At 36.7% G+C, this 24833-nt stretch overlaps 1 protein-coding gene across 1 annotated transcript; it reads left to right on the top strand.

Annotated features, from left to right (window-relative positions):
- Positions 1 to 96: 96 nt before the first annotated feature.
- LOC139982473 (dynein axonemal intermediate chain 4-like) lies at positions 97 to 23946 on the top strand. Its single transcript, XM_071995377.1, has 23 exons — positions 97 to 283; positions 2167 to 2374; positions 5599 to 5715; positions 6365 to 6435; positions 7454 to 7569; positions 8012 to 8193; positions 8782 to 8889; positions 9394 to 9463; positions 10039 to 10146; positions 10632 to 10750; positions 11376 to 11478; positions 12067 to 12224; positions 12425 to 12511; positions 12960 to 13037; positions 14547 to 14620; positions 16741 to 16882; positions 17475 to 17629; positions 18093 to 18180; positions 18497 to 18625; positions 19405 to 19502; positions 20824 to 20899; positions 21765 to 21842; positions 22445 to 23946. Exons 1-23 carry the CDS (start codon positions 258 to 260, stop codon positions 22508 to 22510), a joined length of 2457 nt encoding a protein of 818 aa, XP_071851478.1. The 5' UTR covers positions 97 to 257; the 3' UTR covers positions 22511 to 23946.
- Positions 23947 to 24833: the final 887 nt, after the last annotated feature.

Genomic DNA, 24833 nt, shown 5'->3' with positions numbered 1-24833 from the left:
AGAAGTATGTGTCATTAGTTTTATCCAATAAAAAGTTTTCTTCTATACCGAAAAGTAGGCAAAATTAGGTTCATCGAACTTTCAAAGAACCTTAGCAACGAATTTGGCGTCGGCTCTCACCATAATTGAGATGAAGATTATAATTAAAATCGTCCATAATATGTGTGACCTGTTGGATAGCATCTAAATAATATTTATATAAATCTGCGTATCATTTGGTGAATGGCAACATAGTCATAGGTGCAAGTAAATTGAATATGTCAACGAACAAATCAAAAGGAGGGTCAGTTCTAAACTACGTTAGGCATAGCCTATTCTAACTTATCGTAAGAAATAGGCAAGGTTAGGCCAAGTCTATGGGGTTTATTACATGGACGTTAAAGTTCGTTGGGCTATAAAGTATAATACTATCCCATACACTATGACAAGAAAGATTAATTGTAATTATTTATTTTTTCTAGGAAATGTAGCCCAAGAACTTTGTTGTAGGCCTGTGCATGCCTAAGTTGTAAAGGCTAGTCAGTGATGTACAGTAACGCTGCGTGTCCCCAAACAGAATGTATTGTAGCATGGTGACTTCGAAGTTCGGACACTTATGACTTAAAACACCCCCAAACTAAATCTTCTGGTCTAAATCACCGGAAAATATACTTCATATGGTGGGAGAATTGTGTTATAGTACGATACACGGCCAAACTTTCTTTCCTGCAAACTGTTTTCACGTTGTTTTACAAGAAGATTCTTCGTGATTGTGGAACTTGTATTTCTGTGCTAGAGTATTGCGAAGTTCGGACACGCAACCCACAGTGTGGCGCTGGTGATAAAATTGGTGGCGCAGTTGCTCTTTCAGTAATTATAACAGACATCATAGATCTTCGTCATTTTATTGACAAATATGTAAGTAATTTCTTGCACACGGGTCATTTTGGAGAGAAAATAACTGTAGCTTCGTACTTTTTGGTGAAATTTGGCTCTTCCTGTAGGTTTTCATGGTGAAATCGTGTATTTCTTAGGGTGTTCGAACTTCGCAGTATGCCGAACTTCGCAATACTGACTATACTTCTACAGCTACAAGTTGTATAATAAAGGCTTCATAATTGACACACCTTTGTAATTGATGCACCTCCAAAAATTACTAGCAATGATACAGCAGGCAAGCAGAGTTACATATATTTGTGGTATATGCTGAACAAATTGTGTTTTTTTTTAAACTTATAACACCCTCCCCCCAGTTTTGCATGTTTCTTGGCATTTGGAAATCTCACAGTCACACCCAAAAAATAACCAAAATTACCTAGGCCTAGGCCTAAGTACTGTAATACCACTACCTTCTTGGACCTGACTTTAGTGCACTAATAGCTCAATGAAAATGACAACATTCTATGCAACTTTCATACCAATATTCATTATTTATTATTAGTGTTCTGTCGATAAAAAATTTGTGCTGAATAAAATTCGCCAGTTTTTTTAACAAGTCTGTAGATTCTGAAAACTTCAATCCTTCTTTTGAGCAGTATCTTTCTCTCAATCTTACCGATATAGCTTGCAAAATTGTGTCATTTCCATCCATTGCAATGAATAAACTGGTGTCAGAGGTTTCCTCTTTTTTTAAATTGTATAAGTTGACGATACGAGTATAGGACTGTAAAAATCTTGATTGGGCTGCATGTGTAGCCTTTTTCGTTTACATTTGTCTAATGAACATGCTGATATGGGTGTTCCCAGGGAATTTATGGTAAATACTTCGTGCCATAAGGGCAACAGAAAATAAATTACTTTCTTTTGGTTGCGACAGCTTTTCTTCATTAAATCCACCTGGTCAGGGTGCATTTAGAATGAGAAAGATTGAATCTACTTCTGAAGTATGTTTTCCGAAATTCATCAACAAACGGGTATTGAAACTCACTTTAATAGATCTATAAATGTTTTAAAAAAAATCTGTAAACTTTGCAAAGAGAATTTTTCAGGAATTTGGCAAGAATTGTTTTGAGTATGTGAGAGGTATAGTGTGTGATTTTGGCTGCCACTTCAAGATTCATCAACATTTGTAGTCTAGGAGATGAAATACAAAAGTCAAGAAAAATATTTGAACTTGTTTGGTAACATGAATTCAAATTTGTTTGATGACAGTTTCATACTTCCATAATTTAAATTCCTTCCATAAAGAGGATCTGGACTGAAGGTGCCAGCAGGAAACCTAACCAGAAGTAAAGCTGCTGGATCTGTAAGCCAGAGTCGCCTCTTTAAAGAGAAAAATGTCACAATTGGTATGGGATCACGGACAACGGTCAATTCCTCAAGCCGTAAAAGTCAGACTGGTATCGATAGCAAACTTGAGAGCAAGATTGGGTTGAAAGTACAGACAGCTGTACAGGTAGGTGTGACTTACTGCAACATGTGCCTTTTCTCTTTAAAATGCCAGGTGTGCTAAAAATCATACTCAATCTTCATAAATTTAGTGGTACTGTTGGTGTGTTGAAAATCACCTTTGTGGTGACAGTTTTGTGTGCTGTTTACATTAGCTGTGTGATTTCAATTGCCTGCCTGGTGTAGGATGTATGCTAAAGTGCAACCATCTGCCAGACCTTCGGCCTAGGCAATAATTTTTGGCTTGCCAAGAAATTTACAATTTTTCCAGCCATGGCTGAAAGCATGGTGATTTAACATTGTTAACTTGTATAACTAAAACAGCCATATAATAGGCCTTGATCAAATTGTTTAACACTACTACTACTACTACTACCATTTGGCAATCAAGACAGGGATTCTCCTCTCCAAAATTAAAATCCCTCTCCACTAAATCAAGCTACTTTTCAGTCTCCATATTTGAAACCTTATAGTACAAAATCCAACATAAATACTTTCTAAGATATACATGCTGTCATGTACTGTAATGCACATTCGAAATTTGTACAGGGATCTCAAAAGAAAGTAGTAAACAAAGTATAGTACGATGTCACAGGATTAGTACAGTAGCCTCCTATGATGACAGCACCTATGTTGTCCCAAGCAATTTCCAATGAACATCTGAAAGGATACTGCTGCATTAGCAAACAACAGTAGCTTGGCTTCTGTACCACTAAGTACTGGAATGCTATTTACTCTAGTCTTGGGCGAGTAACTCAACTACAATTCTCTGCCATGACACTCAATTTCTTTCCAAGTTCTTTTTACTTGTGACAAAAAGCCACTGTTACTCCCTTACAGCTATGCTAACATCAAATGATCTCTTATGCAATGAAATCTAAGTTTCACACTGAAGCATGCATTGTCCACAGGCAACCTGCATCAGCATGTCAAGTCCAAAGCTGCAAGTTTGTTTTTCTACCTCTTTTTGTGTTCACAAATCCAATGATATCCTTCCATTGCTTGCATATATGTCACATTGCAGCCTAACCACCTCGGCAGTTTTATGCTTAGTTGTTGAAAACATTTTTACCCAAAATAAATATTGTGTGGATTTCATTCTCATCATAACAGCTCTACAAGCACTTGTGTGGGAATGATCATGGTTACAACTTGTTAGAAATTTACCTAATATGCAGGGCTCAAAATAATTTTTTGGTGACGAGGGCTCTTTTCAGCACAAGCAGATTTTTATGAGGGCTGTTTTACTGATGACGGGGGCTCTTTTTGGTGTTGCAAGGGCTGTTTTTTCTGTACAAATTGTAGCTACAAAATTGATTAATTTTACAACATTTTATCAGTAAAATCCATATACAGGGATGAGCCTGGGATAAAAAAAAAAATCACAGAACTTTGTGGGTGATACTATACTAATGCAGAGGGCGTCAGTCAGCAGGCAGTGCGACACAATTATAGGTGGGGACCATGGGCCTGCCTTAGTGCCCGTGGTAGGGTCCATGGGCAACGCCTTGGTTGGGGTATGGGGATCGAAGCCCCCAGAAGCTCTGAGAAAATTGAGGTTTAAAGAATTTTAAATTTATTAGAACTCTCAATGCAAAGTTTCACACTCAAAATGCGCACACTGAAGCCACATGCCTAGCCTGTTGTTTGCACCCGACTTGATTATATTAAATCATGGCGACCCATAATTAAAAAGTAACTGTTCATTAAATGTACACAATGGTCAGTTTTAATCATAATATTCAGCAGCTACAGCACTACACTTCTCCTCAATTGTCCCTAATCTAATGATACTGAAATATTGAAAATCATGGGAAACTTATGAAAATATCGTTGCAATATTGTTGGGAACGTTATGAAAATCCCGAGAAAAATTTACGGTATAGGCTCCAGTTTGCGTATGCTACAGTGTGTTAGGATAATAGTTTTGTCCCCCTGCAGGTTGGATATGCATCGATAATGAAAAATATAAATGACGGATCAAATAATATAGTAATGCTTTTGTTAGAAATTCACAGAAATTGGCAGGTGTAAATTTTGGAGGTAGAAAAGAAATCACGGAAATCCGCAATATCACATTAATATACCCCTCCCCCCATTGGTTCATAGGCCTATATCTTTTTATCATGTTAGTCATTTGATCAATTCCCCTATATCGAAACAAGTCTGTTCGCTGTTCATAAATAACCCACACGGCACCATGTCCTACGACGTAAGTCAGCTGCGGTTCCGATTTTTCTATTAAAAAGGAGTCGGAAATTTCCCGCCATTTTGTAACTAGACAGACTGCATGGTCGTTACTACGACGCAAAACTTTCCCTCCTGCCTTTTGGGTATATTAGGAAAAACATCGCAGGAGCTTTCAATGTTAGCTCACTCTTTCCACAGTACCGTGATACACAACACCTAGCTGGGAGAAAAAAAATACACATACACGGGTGTGCGAAAATGATCACGTGATGAACCGATATTTTTTTAGCTAGCTAGGTGGTTGGCTATTGAGTGGGGGTTTTCGTATTGCATTGTTGACTAGACTAGATTAATTCGTGTGTGAGCGAACGTACAAACCAAGCTGTTATAACGAAAGGATCGGCAGTTAGGGTTTTTTTCAGTGATTTATTTCACAGTATTGTGTCATCTTTTTAAACTTGCAGTGCCTGTTGACTGAAAAGTACATTTGGAGGGCGATTTTAGCGTTATTTAAATTTTTTTTTCGCCCCTGTGATTTCTTTTCTGGGGCGATTTTTCAACTTCATAGGGCGAATCGCCCTTCGCCCCTGTCTATTTTGAGCCCTGCTTATATGTAGTAGTTTTGTGCTGTTAGGAGTTATAAATAAAGCCAAAATTATAAATAAAGCCATATATAAATAAAGCCATTATAAATAAAGCCAAATAAAATTATAAATAAAGTAATTTTGTGCTGTTGGGAGTTATAAATAAAGCTAAAATAAAGCCAAAACTGTCATGATATTGATGTTCAACAATTTTTTAACAACTTGAATGAGTAAATGAATATAATATTTGTGAATAAACTTATATTTTACACATTTGTCCTCTACTGAGAGGGGTCTATTAGCAAAAGGTAAATTTGTAGTAAAGTCTTACTTATATTCCACTTTTTTGTCTCGTAACTATCCAGTCTGTCAGATAGTTATTTTAGCATATGAAACTTGATTTGCGAGAATATGAGAAGAAATAATGGGCCCACTTTGATGTTTATTTCTCTGTTAGGTGTTTGATGAGGATGGCACTGACGTTACTCCTTTGCCACTGTTCATCGTCGATCCAACAACCGTCAAGCAGAACCAGAGCAAAATATTTGCTGCTGGAGAATCCAGCACAGGAACAGTAAGTTACTATTTGTGCTCATTACACCATTGTGTGCAGGTACACCATGGTCAGCAGTATGAAAGGAACATGAACAGGGATTAGCCCAGGCCAACGTACAGCTGTATCTAGTTCAGTTTGGTGGGATACAACTTTATCTTAAGGATAATACACTGTATATCTTTCCTCACCCAATAATATTTTTACTATGGGTTTCCAACGTTCTACTCGAATTCAGAGTTTACTTTTTGCTAACGTCTATGTTTCTTTTATGCGTGAAATCAGTAGATTTAATTCTGTTTGTAGACGGCTGTATACAAATAAGAATATATGTAATGATGGATGATAGGTCTACTTTGCAGATCTTGGCCAACTCTTGATTCTTTGGGGAACGAGCATGCATTATCAATTTGAAGAGTGCTTGTTACAAGCTGAAATGCTATGATTTTGTTTCTTTGTGTTAGATGTGTGTGTGGAAGTATTCTCTTTAGGTAAAAATTACAATGACAAATGATATGTTATTTTTGTGCATTTGTTTGGCATGTAACTGATACATAGTTATGTAACTGTGTAACTCGAAGATATTTTTCTCAGTTGTCATTCAAGTACAATTTGAACTTGCAGTGTTGTGTCGGGTAGTGTTTAACAATGATTTGTTCTCTATGGAAAGCCAACAGATCTGATGTCTCAAGCTTCAATATATCAGACTGGAGTGACAAGCTTTGCTGCACCATTTACAAGGTACAGTGGTGTAAACCACAGGTTTCTTACATTGTTACTAAACAACTGCATAAAACATTAAGTATTCATTCATAGAGGTCCAGGTTTTCCAGTTGTCCCCTTTGTGTCCCTGAGTAAACCTGACTTTTTTTCAAAAATTGTCCAACTAGCATCTTTGGCTCCCTAATTAAGAATTAATGTGTGTAATGAAAGGTATCACTTAATACTTTTATCACTTAATACACAAACTGGTGGTCCCTGGGACAACTTCAGGGTTTCTTGTTCCACAGACATTTATGGGTCATAATATTCTTTCCGTTCTTTTGAAGGGGCCGTGAGAGGCAGGTCAGGCCCTGAAGACAATAATATCACCAGGTCACTGTTTTTGTAGTCTCCATTGACCCCAGGGCTGTATCCCATATGGCCATTTTATACGTCAATAAGTGTAATTTCTATTAGAAATATCAATACAGGACACAACTGTAGGGATTTTTTTCTGGTTGTCCCTCAGTCAGCCAGGACTTACATATCTGTTGTCTGAACAGCAATTTGGTTGTCCCAAAAAATGTAACAAAATTACAATGACCTGCAGCTTGTCACTGTAGGAGAGATTTGTAGGTTGGTTGACAGAACCCCAGCTTTGGTGGTAATAGCAATTTATAATATTACCTATTAAGTGATAGCCCTAACTGTTTAAGTTTAATGAAATTTTAACTTAATGTAGACAACTAGTCATCCATTGGACAACTTCCACAGCTGATTTTAGTCATCCAAACAGGTTGGTCCTATCTGACTACTGGAGTACCATTAGAAATTTGAAAAAAGATTGGAAGTATTCTAACAGAAGCTTTCAGGTTTCTCAGTAGTCCACTTCCTAAGAATTTATAGGCAGGGAGAAGAAATTACATGGCTATCAGAGGTATTCCATCTTAAAGCAGTTCAGCATTTGAAACCTTAGAAATAGATATGTAGCTAAAGCATTGATGAAATGAAGACGCGTTGGTTCAACTTTCACATTTTTTTTCACAACTTTTTGTAGGTCACTCTTCGGAACCACCTTGTCTCACCAGTCTAGTCGTTCATCTAGAGATTCGTTCGCAGAAGAAATCACAGAGCCTACAACTGGAGTTACAAACATTGTCTCTGGACTGGCAGGTGTGTTTTCCCACTCCCCAACCCCCCCCCCTCCCTGTCTTTATGGTTGGGTAAGTCAACAAAGAGTCCCCATACTTTTGTCGAAGACTGCCAGGCAGAAGGAAGTAAAATGGCAAGAGAGATGGTTGAAGACAAAAAAAAATTTGCAGCAAAGTTGATACCATACCTTAACTGGAGATTATCAGCCAAAAGAATTTCAAAGTAACACTGATTGACATTTTGAGCCTGTTATTAATCAATGTTCTTATCATCAATAAGGTAAATATCACAAGATATGGTGAAGAGACCAATGATGCTAGAGAGAGAGTTAGAATATTATTTTATGAAGCATCAATTAGTTATTATAATTACACAAATTTGACAAACCTTGTTCATTTTTTGGGGTATTTTTTGGGGGACATTAGATATTTGACTCATGTTTCTGAATTTCTATGACACGCAGATGTTCAAAGGAAACATGCAGAAGTGCGGGAGGAGCTCTCAGAGGCAGACCTGGACAAGATCGTTGACATCACTCTCACTGAATCTGAAATGATCTGGTTATTGGATATTACAGGGACGTGTGCCTCTCAAGAGACAGATGAGGCAGAAGCTATTCGGGCGAAGAATCAAAAGTATACAGAGGTGACAATTTCTTTTGTATTGTACAACAGCTTGGCAAATGTGTAATATGATACTTGTAAGAAGGAACAAACAGAGATATTTTACATTTCATGTTATGTCATGAAGAATTCCAGTCAAAATGACACATTCATCTGTGAGTTTGGTCTATATTGTTCTTACGTAGGTAAGTGAATTTAGCTAGTTACTGATTCAGTTAGAGGATGCTACATAATATACAGCAATAAAGTGTGTATCTATAGGAGGTCAAAGGTGATTTTAGGCCAAGAGATGTCAAAGAGTTGAAACCTTGTAACCTTGGTGTATCTCGGGACGGAAGTATTCAGGAATAACTGAGCCATAAAAAAGTATGAACTAGTTATGGCATTGAAACCTCAATGTTATTTCACGTTTCCAGTTGAAAAAGAGTTTGTTAAAAATTGAATTATTTTTCATTTATTTGAATTAAATTCGCATTTAATATTTTATAGTTGTATACTATATCTGAAGTCTGCTTGACAGTGTAATGTTTGATCAGCCAGAGCAACTAACCAAACACATTGCCTAGCTGTGTTAAAGTGTTGAACAACATTGGGTTTTTCTTTCTTTCAGTTATGCAAAGCAAGAGATGGCAATGACAGATATGCAGACAGAGGTATGCAAACATTCAATGATGCGCCAAAACACAAAGATGTACAAACAGCCAAGGTGGAACACATGGTATGTCATCATTTCATATTTAAAATAATAATTCCTTGAAAATAAATACTGTTGATGAAAATGAGTGACAAGTCACAAGCAGCATACATGTGGCAGTTGCATTGATTAACTGTAATAATAAAATAATCAATAAAATGCTGTACGCATCCCCTGCCCCCCCCCCACCCCTTCCAATCCCACAGACTACCCTCTCCTTTGCTGCAGTTGCCATGGCATAGATATGTACAGCTGAATACTAGATACATCCATGGTAATTTCCAAGAGGTCTGAAGGACTTATCATGAAGAAATTAATGACACTGGTGGATTAATTCATAGGCAGCAAATACCCTTGAGTGACTGCTGCTCCTTGTGTTGATTACAATGAAAGAAATTGATTTAAGTCAAGTGAATTTGAAGAACAGTCACTAGTTCTATATATAACGTCATTGATGAAAGTGCATCCAAACCATGGCAACCTTTTATACCAGTTTGAACATTCTATCATTGTATATTTGTTTCCCAGGATGCTGGCAGTATTGCAACCACGTGGGATTTATATGATACTTACAACAATGAAGTCTCTGAAGGAACCTGTAAGTTGCATTTATAATTAAAGGAACTTGTATTTACAGTTTGTTAACATTGTTGGCATTTCTCAGTAAGATGAAAACAGCAAAACTGTAAGGTGTGTTAAATCCAGTCTCATTTATTTTGATTACATTATGAGAAACTAGCATAATGGCTTTTATCTAATACAATCCCCAGCTTCATTTTAAACTGTGTTATAGACAATATCATTGCAGTTTACAATTGTTAGAGTTTCAAGTTTGAAGTGATTAAAACGCAACAGGTGTATGCATAGAGATGTAAGTATCTGTTTGTATTTAGCATGGTTTTATAGTATTTATCATCAAACTTTACCAGTCGTTAACATGTCCAAAACAAAAAAAAAACCTTTGGAGCAGCTGCACATCTTAGAGATAACAAGATTCAAATCTCATTCCAGAGCTTTCCAACCTTAACTTGGGGTCAATTTTTAGGAGCCATATCCTTGCCAGACGTATCATTTATAGTTAGTTTGAACAGCATTATATGATTTATTCTGATCTATAAACTATTGTTAAATTATTCAACTTTTTTTTTTTTCTCCTTTTTTTTTTGGCAATAGCTACAGCAGAGATCATTCCTGAAGATGCAGAAAGTGACACATTTGAGGCAGCAGAAAACAAATCCAGCTCAGATGTTAACAAGGATTCAATGGGTAGCAAATCTGGAGGTAAGTTGACCATTTCTGAAGGAGTCGTTACAATGAGCGAACAGCTGTGCATGATTAGAAATATATGAACTCATGCAGTCTTGCTTAAATTGAGCTTGCCATGTGTTCTTTTCAATTATTTCAAATTTATAAGACCTTTCTATCTGTTGTCTTTGTTTACACGTAACAGTCTTCACCTTGCTTTCGTTCTCACTATATAAAAATTGACATTGCATGCCTGTTGGTTGCTCAGTTGATTTTCTTATATATTATCAGATTATGTGTAGGCAAAAGAAAGCAATATTGAAATTAGTGGGTTGGGTGGGGGGGGGGGAGATGGGTGGTGGAGGCTTGGAGGGAGGACAGGAGTGATATCATAGCATTATAGTTTTAAAATCTTTACAACAACTTTTAAAGGTAACTAATCTCTTATGTCAGCCACTTAAGACTCAAAATGTAAAGCAATTTTACCCTTCATTTTGATTCTTCTCTTGAATGCTTTGTAGGAAGTGAAAACAAGTCCAGCATGCTAACCTCCTCATCAGTTGACATGGATAATACTGCTGAGGAACAGGACAAATCAAAGCAAGAACACTCTAAAGCTAGAGATGAAGCCATTTTGGAGGTTGGTTACATGGGCTAAATTTACAGTACATGTCATGAATCCAATGTACTTTGTTCTGTTTAAATGGCAACAAATTTAACCAAGTGAGATTGCTTTTGGAGACTGTCTTAAGTTTTCATGACTACTCTACATGCAACTTTTTGTCGGTTGTGTTGAGTCTGTGAGTGCAAATTTCCTTTTTTACCATAGTTCCATTGTTGCAATGTATACTGTACAAATGTTATTGGGTGTGATATTGTGGGAGTTCTTCTCTTTGCTCTAATGAGCAATGAAAGGAATGAACACATTTTATTACGGCTGCTATAATGAGAATTGCTCTAATGTGTTGAGATTATAAGGGGTTTCCACAGTGAAAGGAATGATCACATCTGACAGGTACATAATAAGAATTGTTATAATGAGATGCGGTCATCAGCAATTCCACAATGAAAACAATTTACGGATTTATGAAAGATAATAATCAGTGACAAACAGAGTCAAAAATATTTTCTGTAAATCACTCTATACTTTGTCATGAAGTCATGCCATGTGCTGCTACAACTCTCTGATTCCCACTAAAGATTTCCTACTCTGACTGCTTCTGTCAGTGTTCTAGCCTGATTCTTTTTGTTGCTTCTGTTTATAGTCTGAAGATTTAGTTAAAGATCTGTTTGTGATGGAGAGGGTCGTGACCCTTAATATTTACCAGGCTAAGCTGGCAGCTTACAGGGGACTGGATATCCTCCCAGGTGAGTGTCATAAGTGTACTTCAACCACTTATAAGATGATTCTCCTTGTAAAAGTCATTTCATGGGTTGGAGTAACAAACTGAGGCACAATTGACAAGAATTCTCCTGTTCCATCCCATCACCATGTAGAACTTCTGAATGGTTTCCAGAAGTGACTCAAACTCAAAACAAGGTGACTTCCTCCTCTCAAGCCTTGAAAGTCTGTTAAGACCAATTGGTAGTGTATTAAAAAATATCATTCTAAGTCATGACTGAGAAATAGCTCATTTTCTCTAAAGAAAAAATCTTGTTAACATCTGAGTATACATTTCATTTTCCAAACTTGCTGTTCCAAATCATCTTTAGAAACTGGTGGAAAGAGGAATATTACCTCAAACACAATGGGGTCAATATCTGCACAAATTATTGTTACCATAAAGCAGTTCCGAAAGTATCTCTGCTGTAACGAGTTGTACCATTGTTATGGGAAGCCCCTTTTTATCCTCCTTTTATTGGGGAGAGGTAATGTGTGTGTTTGGGGGGAGGGGGGGGGGATGAATTACATACAAACAGATGAAGCTTCATGTGTGATTTATATTTTTGATTTAGACATCGATGCTGTTAAAGAGGAGACACCTGAGGAGCAAAAGAACGCACCTGTTGACATCGCTCAGCTCGGACCAAATTTAGACAGACTCTGGGCGTATTCATGTTTACTCACAAAGGGTAGAAACGTCAGCTGTATGGCTTGGAATCAACTGAATCCTGTAAGTAAATACCAAGATCACATTCGATTTTACTATAGTATGTACTATGTGTATGTCTGAAACAGAATGTTTCTGGGGTAGCCTATCACATAAACTCTATAGCATATAGATCAGCCTTTGTGCATGTTTTTTATTGGAACACGTTTTGCTTTTTGTTCATGTTTGTCTTATTTTGTTTTCTTGTTTATTTTCATCGTTAGGATCTGTTGGCCGTGGGCTACGGACAGTTTGGTTTCACAGAGCAGAAAGGAGGCATTGTTTGTTGTTGGTCTCTGAAAAACCCAGAGGTATGTAACTTGTTCATTTTCAGATAATGTTTTCAGGTATTTTAGAAACATAACATTCAATGGGACCTTCACTCAGAATGCTTCAACTAACTTATACAAAAAAAATAATAATGTTAGAAGATTTACAGATTTCTGCTATTGTGGTATATAGAATATTTAACGACATAACAGTTGATCGTGAGTATGAAGAATTGAGTAAAAAAAAGTAGGTTCTATTATTTAAAAACTAAATAAGTATTTCTTTGAACCTTAGAACTTGCTTCAAATTAACAGTACTAACTTACTGTTTGCTTTTATTAAATATGCCTGAAGTTGTCTTCGCAAGTTACGTGTTGTGGACATTAATATTTATTTTTTTCTGAACAATAAAAGCTTAAAATGCTTTAATGGTCACCACTTGTTGAGAGGCACATGAGACACACTGACAGTCATACTTGTTCTTCTTTAGTATCCAGAGAGAGTCTTCCAGTGTGAAGCGGGAGTAACTGCCTTGGATTACTCTCTCACCAACGAAAACTTGTTAGCGGTAAGTGTATCACCTCTTCACAACACTCCAACGTGATAGCTGTTTACCCACAAACACATGGTTTGAAAAGTGGCCCCCTATTTGACAAACTCAACTTATATATAATGTCTGTGTTTCACTTGCCATCTTTTGATTTGCTGCATAAAAGCAAACAGATACAGAAGGAAAATTTAGGGTGCTAATATATGTCCTGTTGTTTAATAATCTGGAATTAAGGTTAGGTCAAAGTAGTAGTAAGTTGAGTCTCGTGTATCCGACATGCTCAGTGATTAACCTCCGCCACGTATCACAATCTTGCGCAAGGTTTATTGCTTCCTCGAAGGTTAGGTCAAAATTTCTAGAATTTTTTACATGCTAGTTTACCATATGCACTTTAGCTAATTGCAAACAGTTTGATATAATAGGACAAATGTGAGCTTCACCTTGTAGAGGGAGTTGTGGTCAAGTGGTTAAGGCAGTGGACTTGTGATCTAAGGATTACAGGTTCGAGCCCTGGCCAGATCATTGCGTTGGGTCCTTGGGCAAGGCGCTTTATCTCCATTGCCTCTCTTCACCCAGGTGTATAAATGGGGACCTGCGAGGTAACTTGTAAATATAGTTGCGTGCGCCGGTTTGTGGCTGCACCCTATGGGAAGTCCCCCGGGGGACACATGGATGTGGTGCACTGTGGTGCCCCAGGAGAGATTGATTGAATTGTGCACACTTTGGTGTGTCGGTGTGACAAGTTACCAATGACCAGGGGTTAAGTTGTAAAGTCGTGTGAGGAGGCATTAGCCTCATACAAGACTGTAAACCTTCAACTTCAACTTTTAACTTTAGAGTGTTATTAATTTTAGTCCACGTTAATCAATTTTGTGCATAAAAGAATTGCAGAGGAAATAGCTGGTAAGAGTTTAATTTAAATAATCCTCTCCTTGTCCCCACATTTTAATATCCAAGAAGCAAAAGTCAGGATGAAACAAATCGTCATAGCCCTGTGTGGAGAATTTATCATGTTGTTGCATCTAGGTGTGTTGCCAAGGTAACAAATATTATGCACACAAACTCTTTTCTTTGGGGTTGCAGGAGTTTTACAGCATATCTTTAATTGCTGCTTTTCAAAAGCACTTGTAGTTAATTGTATGGATACAACTCATTCATAGATGATTTATTTAAACATAAGCCTAATTTGTGCATAAATCATTGTTTAAGTTGTTATTGTCATAAATGGCCAGCTAATTGCACCAATTTATGTTAGAAAAATAAAAGTGTTCATGAGGAAAAAAAGTGAAAGGGAATCCTTTAGATGGGATATGCACTAAGGTAATACAGTATAACTTGCAGGAATGAACCAACACCAGCTGCCATAAATATAGTTCACAACTAGTTGCTTATTTCCTTCCAAATTTGATCTTCCACCTGATCATTTCTTCAGGTGACATTTTGGTACAATATTGATTTTGAGATTCTCATAATGCTTCATGATGCTTCATACTTTCTTTCTTTTTTCCTCTCTTTTTTTTGCAACAGGTTGGCATGTACAATGGATCAGTTGCAATATATAATGTGAGGGCTTCCAGCGATGAACCCATACTGGATAGCTAGTGAGTTTTCATGTGGTCATTTTTTCTAGCACTTTAGTAAAAAAAGTCTAAGATTATCGGTGCTGTCTATTGGCAATACCTTTTGTTTGCCACAAATTGAGAAAAAAAGCAGAGGGCATTTCTTTAGAGGCTTTTAGAAAATACATCTTAAAGACCAACTATGGAGACTTTTCGATGAACATAAAATCCCACCATTTTGCATGTATGTAATCCTCAACTCACTCCAATTACATTGCTGTAATTAACTTTACCAATTTCGGACGTTAAATACGTGAAAAATGGGAAGAAAAGTCAGCTTTTTATGAAACCTGTTTCAGACATTCCAGAAACATTCCGAAGACATCAGGTGACCATGTGACGTCACTGTTTGTATACCTCACTCACAACAATACTTTTAGTGTGTAAAGTTGTATACTTGAGCTGCCAAAAACATCAATGATATTACTCCTTTTCCCCCGAAATGCCACAATTCTGTGTTGTTGGAGGTTGCAGTTATACCTCATCCAACAAAAGCATCAGGTTTTTTTAGATTTCCGAGTAAAAGAACCGACGTAAAACGCCGCAGACTTTGGATCAATTTTTGAGATCCACGCGGAAAGATTTTTCAGCACCCGGAGTATCTCATGCCCATGAGTCCACATGCATGACCCTGCCTCTGTGTAAGCTGCAAATGTCTCATTCTGCGAAAGTTATATTCTGTGGATAGCTGTGTCGGATCATGGCCGGACATAGCTAATGTGAAATTGACCGTAAACAAGCTCTGGACGTCCTTACATGTAACATTATATCACGCAATTGACAGTATAATATTTACCGTAAAAGATGACCGTGTATATACCGTGCCTATAGGGTAGCATTGTTAGTACATGCATGGAGCTATAGCTCCATGGTACATGTATGGCTCACAGCATGTGTAAATAGTCATGCTATAGGATTTCATCGCATTTATCTATTTCCTTTGTTGTATTCCAGTATCGTGAGTTCGTGATACATTGTGTTATATTGTCCGTTATGTTTATTCCGGCATCTGCATGGTCCAAGGAGTTGAATAAAAACGGTTCTATGTAGCGATCGGACGTTTTATTTCGTTAGTGACTGTCTTGTGATTGTGGGATGTAACTGGTCAAGGCCTGTTTCAACTAGACCTAACTCTATGGAATTACACAGAGTCACGGTAGTATTTCGCCCAGGATTGAACGAGAAACGTGGATTTGGATATTTACTGCTAAATTTTGTTTATTGAAAGGATACTTTTTCTGTGTTTGTACTTTTGGTTAAAACGAGTAAGTACTATGTTCAGCTGAAGCTTAGTCATGTATATGCTACCCTGGTCGATTCGGGTCAGCGTCTTCTCGTAGTTGTTCGATTATGTTTAGTGTCTTTTTGGTAATTCGTTGACAGTAACGTAAGCCATTTTCCCGTCACATATCACGCATAAGGCATCTTTTAGGTCTATTCTTCTGTTCAGTTTACGGTATCTTGCGATCAAATTGTATTACGGAATCGCCAAGCTGCTTGCATGTTCTACAGTATATTGTACCGTACGGACCTATTGACGCTCCGCTATGTAAAAGATGCTTCCATTTGAGTGGAAATTTTGCTAATGAAATAACCAATTTAACTAAAATTTCCTTTTATAATTGTCTTAAAACTAGTTGTTAACCTTCATGTGTTCTTGTTTTAAGCTAATAGCTTTTCAAATGCTCGAAATTGGAAGTCAAAAACAGTACAATTGATCGCTATCTGTGTACAAGCAGTGCCTATATCAGCGTTTGATTTTCGCGGTATACAAACAATGACGTCACACGGTGACCAGAGGCTCCTTTGGGTCAATCTCTGTTTTCAGACATTCCAGAGGTTCATGTCACGTGACTACCCAAAATGTCCATTTTCGTGGTCGTTTTTTGATGGGTTATAGTAGGTTTTCGAAGATTATTTTTTACACATGTTGATTATGGGTATGTAAACTCCTAAATTAATGGAAAATCCCCCCAAAAAAATTTGCCTCCATAGTTGGTCTTTAATATATGATGAACTTCAGCAACCCTTGTTTAAAATATATTTAAAAATATTTAGAAATATATTTTAATATTTATTAACTTGTTTTGATTATTTCCCAGTGAGAGCAGAGGCAAACATGGCGCCCCTGTCTGGCAACTTCAGTGGATTGACAAAGAAAAGGGTTCTTCCGGGGAAGAGAAAGGAGAAATCTTAGTATCAATATCAACAGATGGACGAGTTACTCAGTGGCAAATTAGAAAGGTAACTCAACCACGTAACTATTCAAAAATGCTCTCTGTGAGTCGTGCATGTTCACTTATGTGATCCAACTTTCTGTAGTGAAGCAATGACAAATGCAATTTTTTCATCCATTAATAGAAGATGTGTCCAGGGAATTATTTGTTCGGCATTATTTACTTCAACATCTCGCTAGCTAAAGGCAAATATAGAAAGTTTGATGCAAGCAAAATAAGGGGGGGGTAAATGAAAATACCATCAAATAATTAGTCTTTGTTTACATCTCAAATGCATTTCTGTTAAATTACCGATAGTGATATTTGGAGGCGGGAAAAGCTGCAACAATTTAACTACTTTGTTCAATAAGCACATTCCTTTTTTTTTCACATTTTAACCAGAAATCCCCCAAGAAAGGTTATTTATAGAGATTTACTGAAAAGTCATCAACAATTATAATGTGAAACTGGTAATTGTTGCCAACTGTCCAAAAGATCAGTAAAAACTTATACCAATCGTGTAGAAGAGATTTTGCAATATTCTATAAAAGATCAAATGATGATGTTATCCATATAAAGCGTAAAAAATTCTGATATACAAACATGGACTCTTTTTGCAGGGCTTTGAATGTGCAGATCTGATGAAACTAAAGAAGTTAGCTAAAGCTACCAAGAAGAAAGACAAAGAATCTAAAGATGGCCAGAAAGGAGAAGCTTTCATATCAAGACAAGCATCGGGACTGTGCTTTGATTTTCATTCTGGTGACCCTAATATGTAAGTGATAATGTTAATGAAACAGTTTTGTAGTGATGTTTGCCACTAGTGACATCCCCTGGGGAGGCGGCTGGCTCCTATTAGGAACCACTCTCTTTCCTCCACCCCTTACTCTGTCCTGTTCCCCATCAGTCACATAATACTAATATACTATAATGACCCACCTGGTGTTATTTATAATGACCTTAAGAAGTTGATCCCAAATTAAGCCCTTGAAGTTGTTCTTCTGTTATGAAATTTCTGATGTAAATCAATTACAGTATAATATTGCAGTATACTTTATGTCTTGCTTTGTTATGAGACATTTTTTAATGATTTAAAAACATGTTTTTTTTTATCCCCTTTTTTATTGTGGTGGGGGTGGGTGGGCGGGTGGGTTGCTTGCTTGCTTGCTTTACCTGTTAGCTACTTAAAACCCAGTAACAAAGTGAGTTACACTTGCTTCTTTGGTTTGCTTGCATAGATACCTCGCTGGCACAGAAGATGGTCACATCCATAAATGCTCTTGTTCCTACAATGAACAATATCTGGACAGTTATGATGGCCACACAGTGAGTATATATATATATAAATTGCATATTTGTCTGTTAACAGCTCCTTTAGTCATATTACTACCCTTGTTTTGGCCTAAAATTGATTCACATGATCTGACCTGGTATGTAGATGTGTGTTGTTTGCAAGACTCAATAATCAGATTCCTTGAATCTTTATAGTACTCATTTTTTAATTTCTGTTGAAGTTACTCGTTGTTTATGGTTTGGGTTTAGGTTAGTTAAAAGTCTTAACAGTATGTGATAGTTTTCACTGGAAAATTAGCACCTTGTGGATCCGATCGGCCTATTTTATAATCTCCTTGTTTGTGTTCAGGGTGCTGTCTACAAACTCAGATGGTCTCCATTCCTGCCCGACGTCTTTCTTAGTTGCAGTGCGGACTGGAGTATAAGGCTGTGGATCCAAAACAGGATAAAACCAGTGTTTAATTTCTTCTCATCCACAGTGAGTTTTGGTGTCATGTTTATTAACTTTGATCGATATTTTGTCATATGTTTTGGTGCACAAGATTGAATTTCATTGCTACTTTGGTATGTCAACAGGACTGGTTCAACGTCCGGTGCTTTACATAAAAGATTCAAGCAAACAGAATGAGTACAAAATCCATTGTTAGCTTTTGCCTCTATGTAAGAACTAATGTGAACCGAGTGAAATGAGGATACTCCTTATAGTACAATAAACAAATCCAAAATGGAAAACATCAAAGATAGTAGCTGTCTGCTTCAACCAGTCATAAAGGGCTACTACAGTGCTATGAAAAAGTTAGGTTCACTAGCATAATACAAAATATTTGTTCTCTACACGACATGCATGTCCTTGCAATAATGCAGAAACTATTTTCTCTTTTGGACATTGTTTTCATTACTTTATAATAATTGTATATTTATGTATTACATATGTGATGTATTAAATAGCATAATGTTAACAAAAAATGCAAAATTTGCAATATGCAAATGCTAACATAAGTAAACATAGCAGTTTTGGTACACATCACCTTTGTATTTCAACATCATATAATAAACAATGTTGTTAATGAACCAAACAACTGCTTGGACAGTATTTAAGTATTATGTCATTCCCTGTATGCAACTACATTGTGTAATAAGTAAAACCCATTTAGATCTGTGACAGTTCTCATCTGACATACGCATTTACCATTTCCTTGTTAATGTCATGTAATACCAGGATTACAGCATGACATCCATAGTTTTATCTACCCATAGAAATCAGTTATGGATGTTTGTTGGTCACCGACCTCAGCGACTGTCTTTGGTTGTGTTAACGAGGGCGCTGTAGAGATATGGGATCTAGCAGTAAATACGTAAGTAAACACGACATTCATGCAGTGTAATAACATTCAGTTGAAAAATGTCAAATCAAGGTTTCTATTGTAATTTTGCTATGTTGTATCACATGAAATCTATTGTTCTGCCTGTCTGATATCGAATTCTGAAAGTTGTAACTTCACATGTTCCCTAACCCCACATACTGTGTTATACATATGTAGCTGCACTGATGGGCACTGTAGTTGCCAGTTGTTCATAAGTCAAATTGTAACCACTTTTTCAACCGCGAGTTTATTCTGCAAAGCCTTAACGAAAAATGGCCAAAATTGCCACAGTGAACCAAGGAAACATCAATTTTGTTTGATGAGGCATTTTCGTAGATTATTACACTCACTTAGCTGAATTTACACAGAAAACTTCAATGCACGCACAAAGGAAAGATTTTCCTTGCTTTGAGCAGTTTGAGTTCTGACATTTCCAAGCATAATTCTTTGTATTTTAGGCAGAACCTGGTCAAACCATCGATGAAATCACATTGCTGAACCACTAAGCTAGACCACTGAGCAAAATCAATGATATCATAGTCACTGCTACGGTATTCTTTAAAGAACATTAATGCCCTTATTATCATGACATTACAGTATACCATCATAGGGAGCATTGCTTCTGTATAATCATTGTTAAATGTATTATGAAAGTAGCACATTCTTTCATGCACAGTTTTACACACTAAATACCATTTGAAAGTGTAGTAAAAGAAGAAAAGAAAGTGCTATTGGTGACGTTGGTCATAGTTTTGGTTGTTAATGTATGATCCTATTTATACATTTTATATAATTTATAAATAAAAGTAAGTAAAGAAAATGTAAAAGTTAAGAAATAAGTAATTTTAGGATCTTCCCTGTCTATAGCAAATACCACCCGAGTCCCCTGTTTTTGGCCAAACATGGGGGAGATTGAATATCTCCCCGAGTTGGTAATGAAATTTCATGATTAAATACACAGTGGTCAAGCCAAATTTGTCTTCACACAGGAAAGTAGTGCTGACCATTAGAGCGCTTGTGTGTACAATCATACAGGTGGCTGGTCAATTAATTTGCTGTGCTCAAGGATGAATCCTAATGGCAGTACTTTGGGTAGTTTATGCTATCAAGTAACAAAACATTAACCCTCGAGTGAATTTGAGGAGGACTGTTTTTTACTATAGGCAGGCTTGACCATCATGAAAAAATTTAGTAAAGAACTTGAAATTGAAACAATCCTTCTTTCTACCATTCTATCTATTGCTAAGTTCCATTTATCTTTAACATGAAGAATCTACTTTACATTCATATCGTTATTTACTGTCATCCGCAGGTTAGATCCTATTATCGTGAGTGTTCCAGCACCGGGTGTCAAACTCTCCTGCTTACTATTTGCCTCTAATTCAAATGTAAGTATTTTGTAATTGCACTTATAAAAAATGGAGCTTGTTTCGGATGGACTTAACAACACCAGTTTAGCTTTTCACTGGCGATTATTTCAAACTTTAGAGAACCTGACCTCCGGCCCTATAGTAGGAAACTAATACCAATACTCCTGTCAAATCAATACTAAAAATACTATAAATATTGGTACTTGTCCACAAACAAATTCGCGGAACTAGTACACACACTGTATGTATGCAAGAAGCAGCACAAACTGAAAAAGGCACATTTTGTTCTTATGAATGCAGGCACCAAGTAATTAGTGTTTAAATCGAGGCCTTCATCTATTGAACATGGCAAAGCATTCTCTTTTATACATTATAAAGTTTTTTCACAACAAAACTTTTTAAGTAAAAGTGTTGTCTGTGAAGTTACTGCATACCATGTTTTACCACTTAAAATCAAGAACTAAGGCACTAATATAAACAAAGAGGAAGATGGAAAGATCTTTGTCTTAATAGATTCTTGAAACCTATTGTTTGCCATCCTTTATCATAATCCACTCCACCTCCTCCCAAAAAAGAGGGTCAGCAGTCATCAGCTACAGGGAGGAGAATCTCATTTCCATTGCTCCTCCTTAAATTTTCCATTCTTTTCCCGTGACGTCCAATTCCTCCTTGCCCCACTTTCAGCAATATACTCTCTCACCCCTCCCCTCTCTCACCCCTCCTCTCTCATCCCACCCCTCCCCAATAATGGGGATTGAAGCAATCATCAGCTGTAAGATAGAAAAACTATTCTACTTCCCATCCTACATCCTCCTGACTTTTGTTGCTGTTCAGTTTATACTTGTTTTATAAAGTCACGTTGATTGTTTGATTTATTACACAGTCTCTGCTGGTCGGTGACAGTGAAGGTCAAGTGTCAGTCTATCAGCTGAGGAACATGCCTGTCGTCCAAAACAATCAGGTATGTTAGTATTGAGACTCAGGTAGGATCAGTGGCTCTAGAATGAACCAACCGGTGTCGTAATGAATCTTAAATCACATGCAATACGTCGTAAAGTTGTGAGTGAGCTGTATGACTTGCTCCACCAAGTCATTCTCAAATTCGAACACGTTTGATATAGAACAGTGACATGGGTAAGAAATCTGAGGTAATGTGGCAACGATGTTGTGTTTACTTTGATTAAATTAGAGTGGATAAAACAGTGGCCTGTTTAGTACTGTCAGTTAATCTGATAAAAAGTGATCATACTGAATTTAAAAAAATCTTTTGTTGCACAATTACTGTACGGGTGAGTGAATATGTGCAGTACATATGTTCTTGGCACATTACTACTTTGACAGACATGGCAGACAACTAACTTAGGTTGTCCAGATGTGTTGGAACAAACAGTTGGCAATAAATCAAATGCACCTTCATTAAAGGCACATACTGTCATATTTAAAAAGAGACAAAATAAATATATATATATATATATGTACATATATATATATTTATATATATATATATTTTTTTATTACATGTTCCTCCTGTACAGCATTTGTCTATCTCTTCTCCATTAACAGGTTGATATGTTGTCAGATCTCATTCATCAGACCATATCAAGCCAGCGAGGATCACATCACAACTAGAATGAGCTGTATCGCCAGCCTTTTACATTCCCATTAAGATGTTGTAAACTTTCACTGTGGCATCGGTAACTCTCACCCGTCTTGGCCCCGTAGTATACGGTTTTTACCACATGGAATGGTTATATCATGTTAGATTCTGTCAAGCATCTCCAGCCTGTTATATATATATATATCTTGCTGTGGTTATAACCTCGGGGCATCAGTTAAACTGATAATGCCAAATGATCAGAAAATATGTGAAGGAATTGAATGATCATTTGTGATTGGCGAGTTTTCAATGCCATTGAAGTATCCCTGTCATCTAACATCATCTCCAAGTACAGAAAGTCAATGAAATCAGAAATTCAGCGACATTTGTTCGTCACATTAAAAGTGATGTAAGTGAGACTAAATGGTAGTCGCTCTACCTGGTAAGCTGTTGGTAATATGCATGGAATGGAGCTAGAAAAGGTTGGTACCAAAACTCATAGATTCTATCAATTTCAGCACATTTGTTACCATTGCACAGATTCTGTGGGTTATTTTAATGCAAATTATGAATAGTCCTGACAAAATAAAGTACATTTATTAGTTGTATGTGAGTGAAAACAACAACAACATGGTGCCTTTGAGTGAAAATTCTATCCAATTACATTACATTTGTATTTGTGTGGTGTGAATGTGAGTGAGTATTTGACATGCAGCCTGAATATTTTGTGATGTATAGATTAAAGGAATACAAGATCAGATCTCATCATAGCTTTATATTTAGTATTTGTACTTCATCCCAAGGGTCTTGGACTGGACTACCAACATGAGTTATATTGTAATGTGCCACCCAGTTGGGACAATTTTTTCTATACTGCAGTGTTATGTCCCGCTTCAGAGCAATCGTATTGTCAGTACGAGCAGTATGAATATCATGTTTCTATCAGATCAAGGTAAGAAACTGTTTGTACTGACATACCAGTGCTTTGAGAGAGGTATTAGCATTAGTATTAGCATTAGGAAATTGTCTGAACTGGCTGAGTGTGCTATAACAGTTATGAATATTCATGAGATGAAGATCTCAGGGACCCAATTATCCACAGCCTTGCTACGAATTATCCATAGGAAATGATCATATTTGTTAATGATATATTCTTATGTTCATGGAAATGCACTAGCTATAGGATGTTTACTTTACAGTTTGAACCTCAGTGTGATAATAAGGTGTAAAGTTCGGTTACCACCATGATATATTTTTTCACATGTGAATTAAGGAATGCTAGCAGTGTATTCAAACTGGTATATTTTGTTTTCAAAGATCCAGTCTTTTTCATTTAATTTATTATATATTGAAACATTGAAGAATCTACATGATGGAAATTCCAAATTGTGGTAGATGTTTAATCCTTTTGTTTTTACTTGTACAGTGTGAAATATATTGAAATAAAATGTGCATTTACTTTCTGGCATGTAATAAAGAAAAACAAACTCTTCTCAAAGGAAAGACTTTTCCTTTTTGGTCTTTTTTCTGTGAATATGTATTTGGTTTTAAACAGCAAAATACAAAATATATAGCATTCATTCACATTTTAGACAGAGAAAAAACAAATAACTTCAAAACTTGACACTCTTAAAGGCATGTTGTATTGGCACCAAATATGCTTAATAATATATATATGGTCACCTTTCGTCAAATTTCTTGTACTGTTTTTATTACAACCTTCGATGAAATTTTCCTACTGGAACATTCAGTCATCTTGTGTGTTCCTTACAAATGTCTGAGAACAATTTGTAGAGTAAAGACCTCCAGGTAAGTACTTTTGAAAACTTCTAACAATTATAGCATGCTATAATTTGGGGCATATACTGACTACATTTAACCTTGCAACAGAAAAGAATAATGTTCCCTTACCTCATTCTCAAAGTCATCAGAAAGTGGTTATTAAACAGGCGCGTATCCAGGATTTTCAAACCCGGGGGGCGCGAATTACTATCTAAGCGGAGCGCCACCATCGGTTGGCGCGCAGCGTACAAGAAAATTTCTTGTTTTGAAACCCCCCAGATCACCGGAAACGGCACTTCTCGGGCTTGAAATGACCAACCAGATGTACACTTTTTGCCTGAGAACCAAGTATTTCCTAATAGTTTTTTTTTCCATCCATAACCTTTTTGAAGATTGTCAACCCGGCACACATCATGTTCGACCTCATCGCATCTCCTGTGGGTCTTTGCTTTTGTAGGTGATTCTACGTCGCGGCCCACAATACCCGTCAGCCCCACTTTTCAAGGTTTTAAGCCCCATATTTGTTCAGAATTTGAAAATTCCCATTTCTCGTGAATAAACTCTTTTCAAAAC

The sequence above is a fragment of the Apostichopus japonicus genome, chromosome 2, assembly GCF_037975245.1.
Source record: "Apostichopus japonicus isolate 1M-3 chromosome 2, ASM3797524v1, whole genome shotgun sequence".
Lineage (NCBI taxonomy): Eukaryota > Metazoa > Echinodermata > Holothuroidea > Aspidochirotida > Stichopodidae > Apostichopus > Apostichopus japonicus.
The sequence above is the reverse complement of the archived record's forward strand: the minus strand, read 5'-3'. Positions and strand labels throughout refer to the sequence as shown.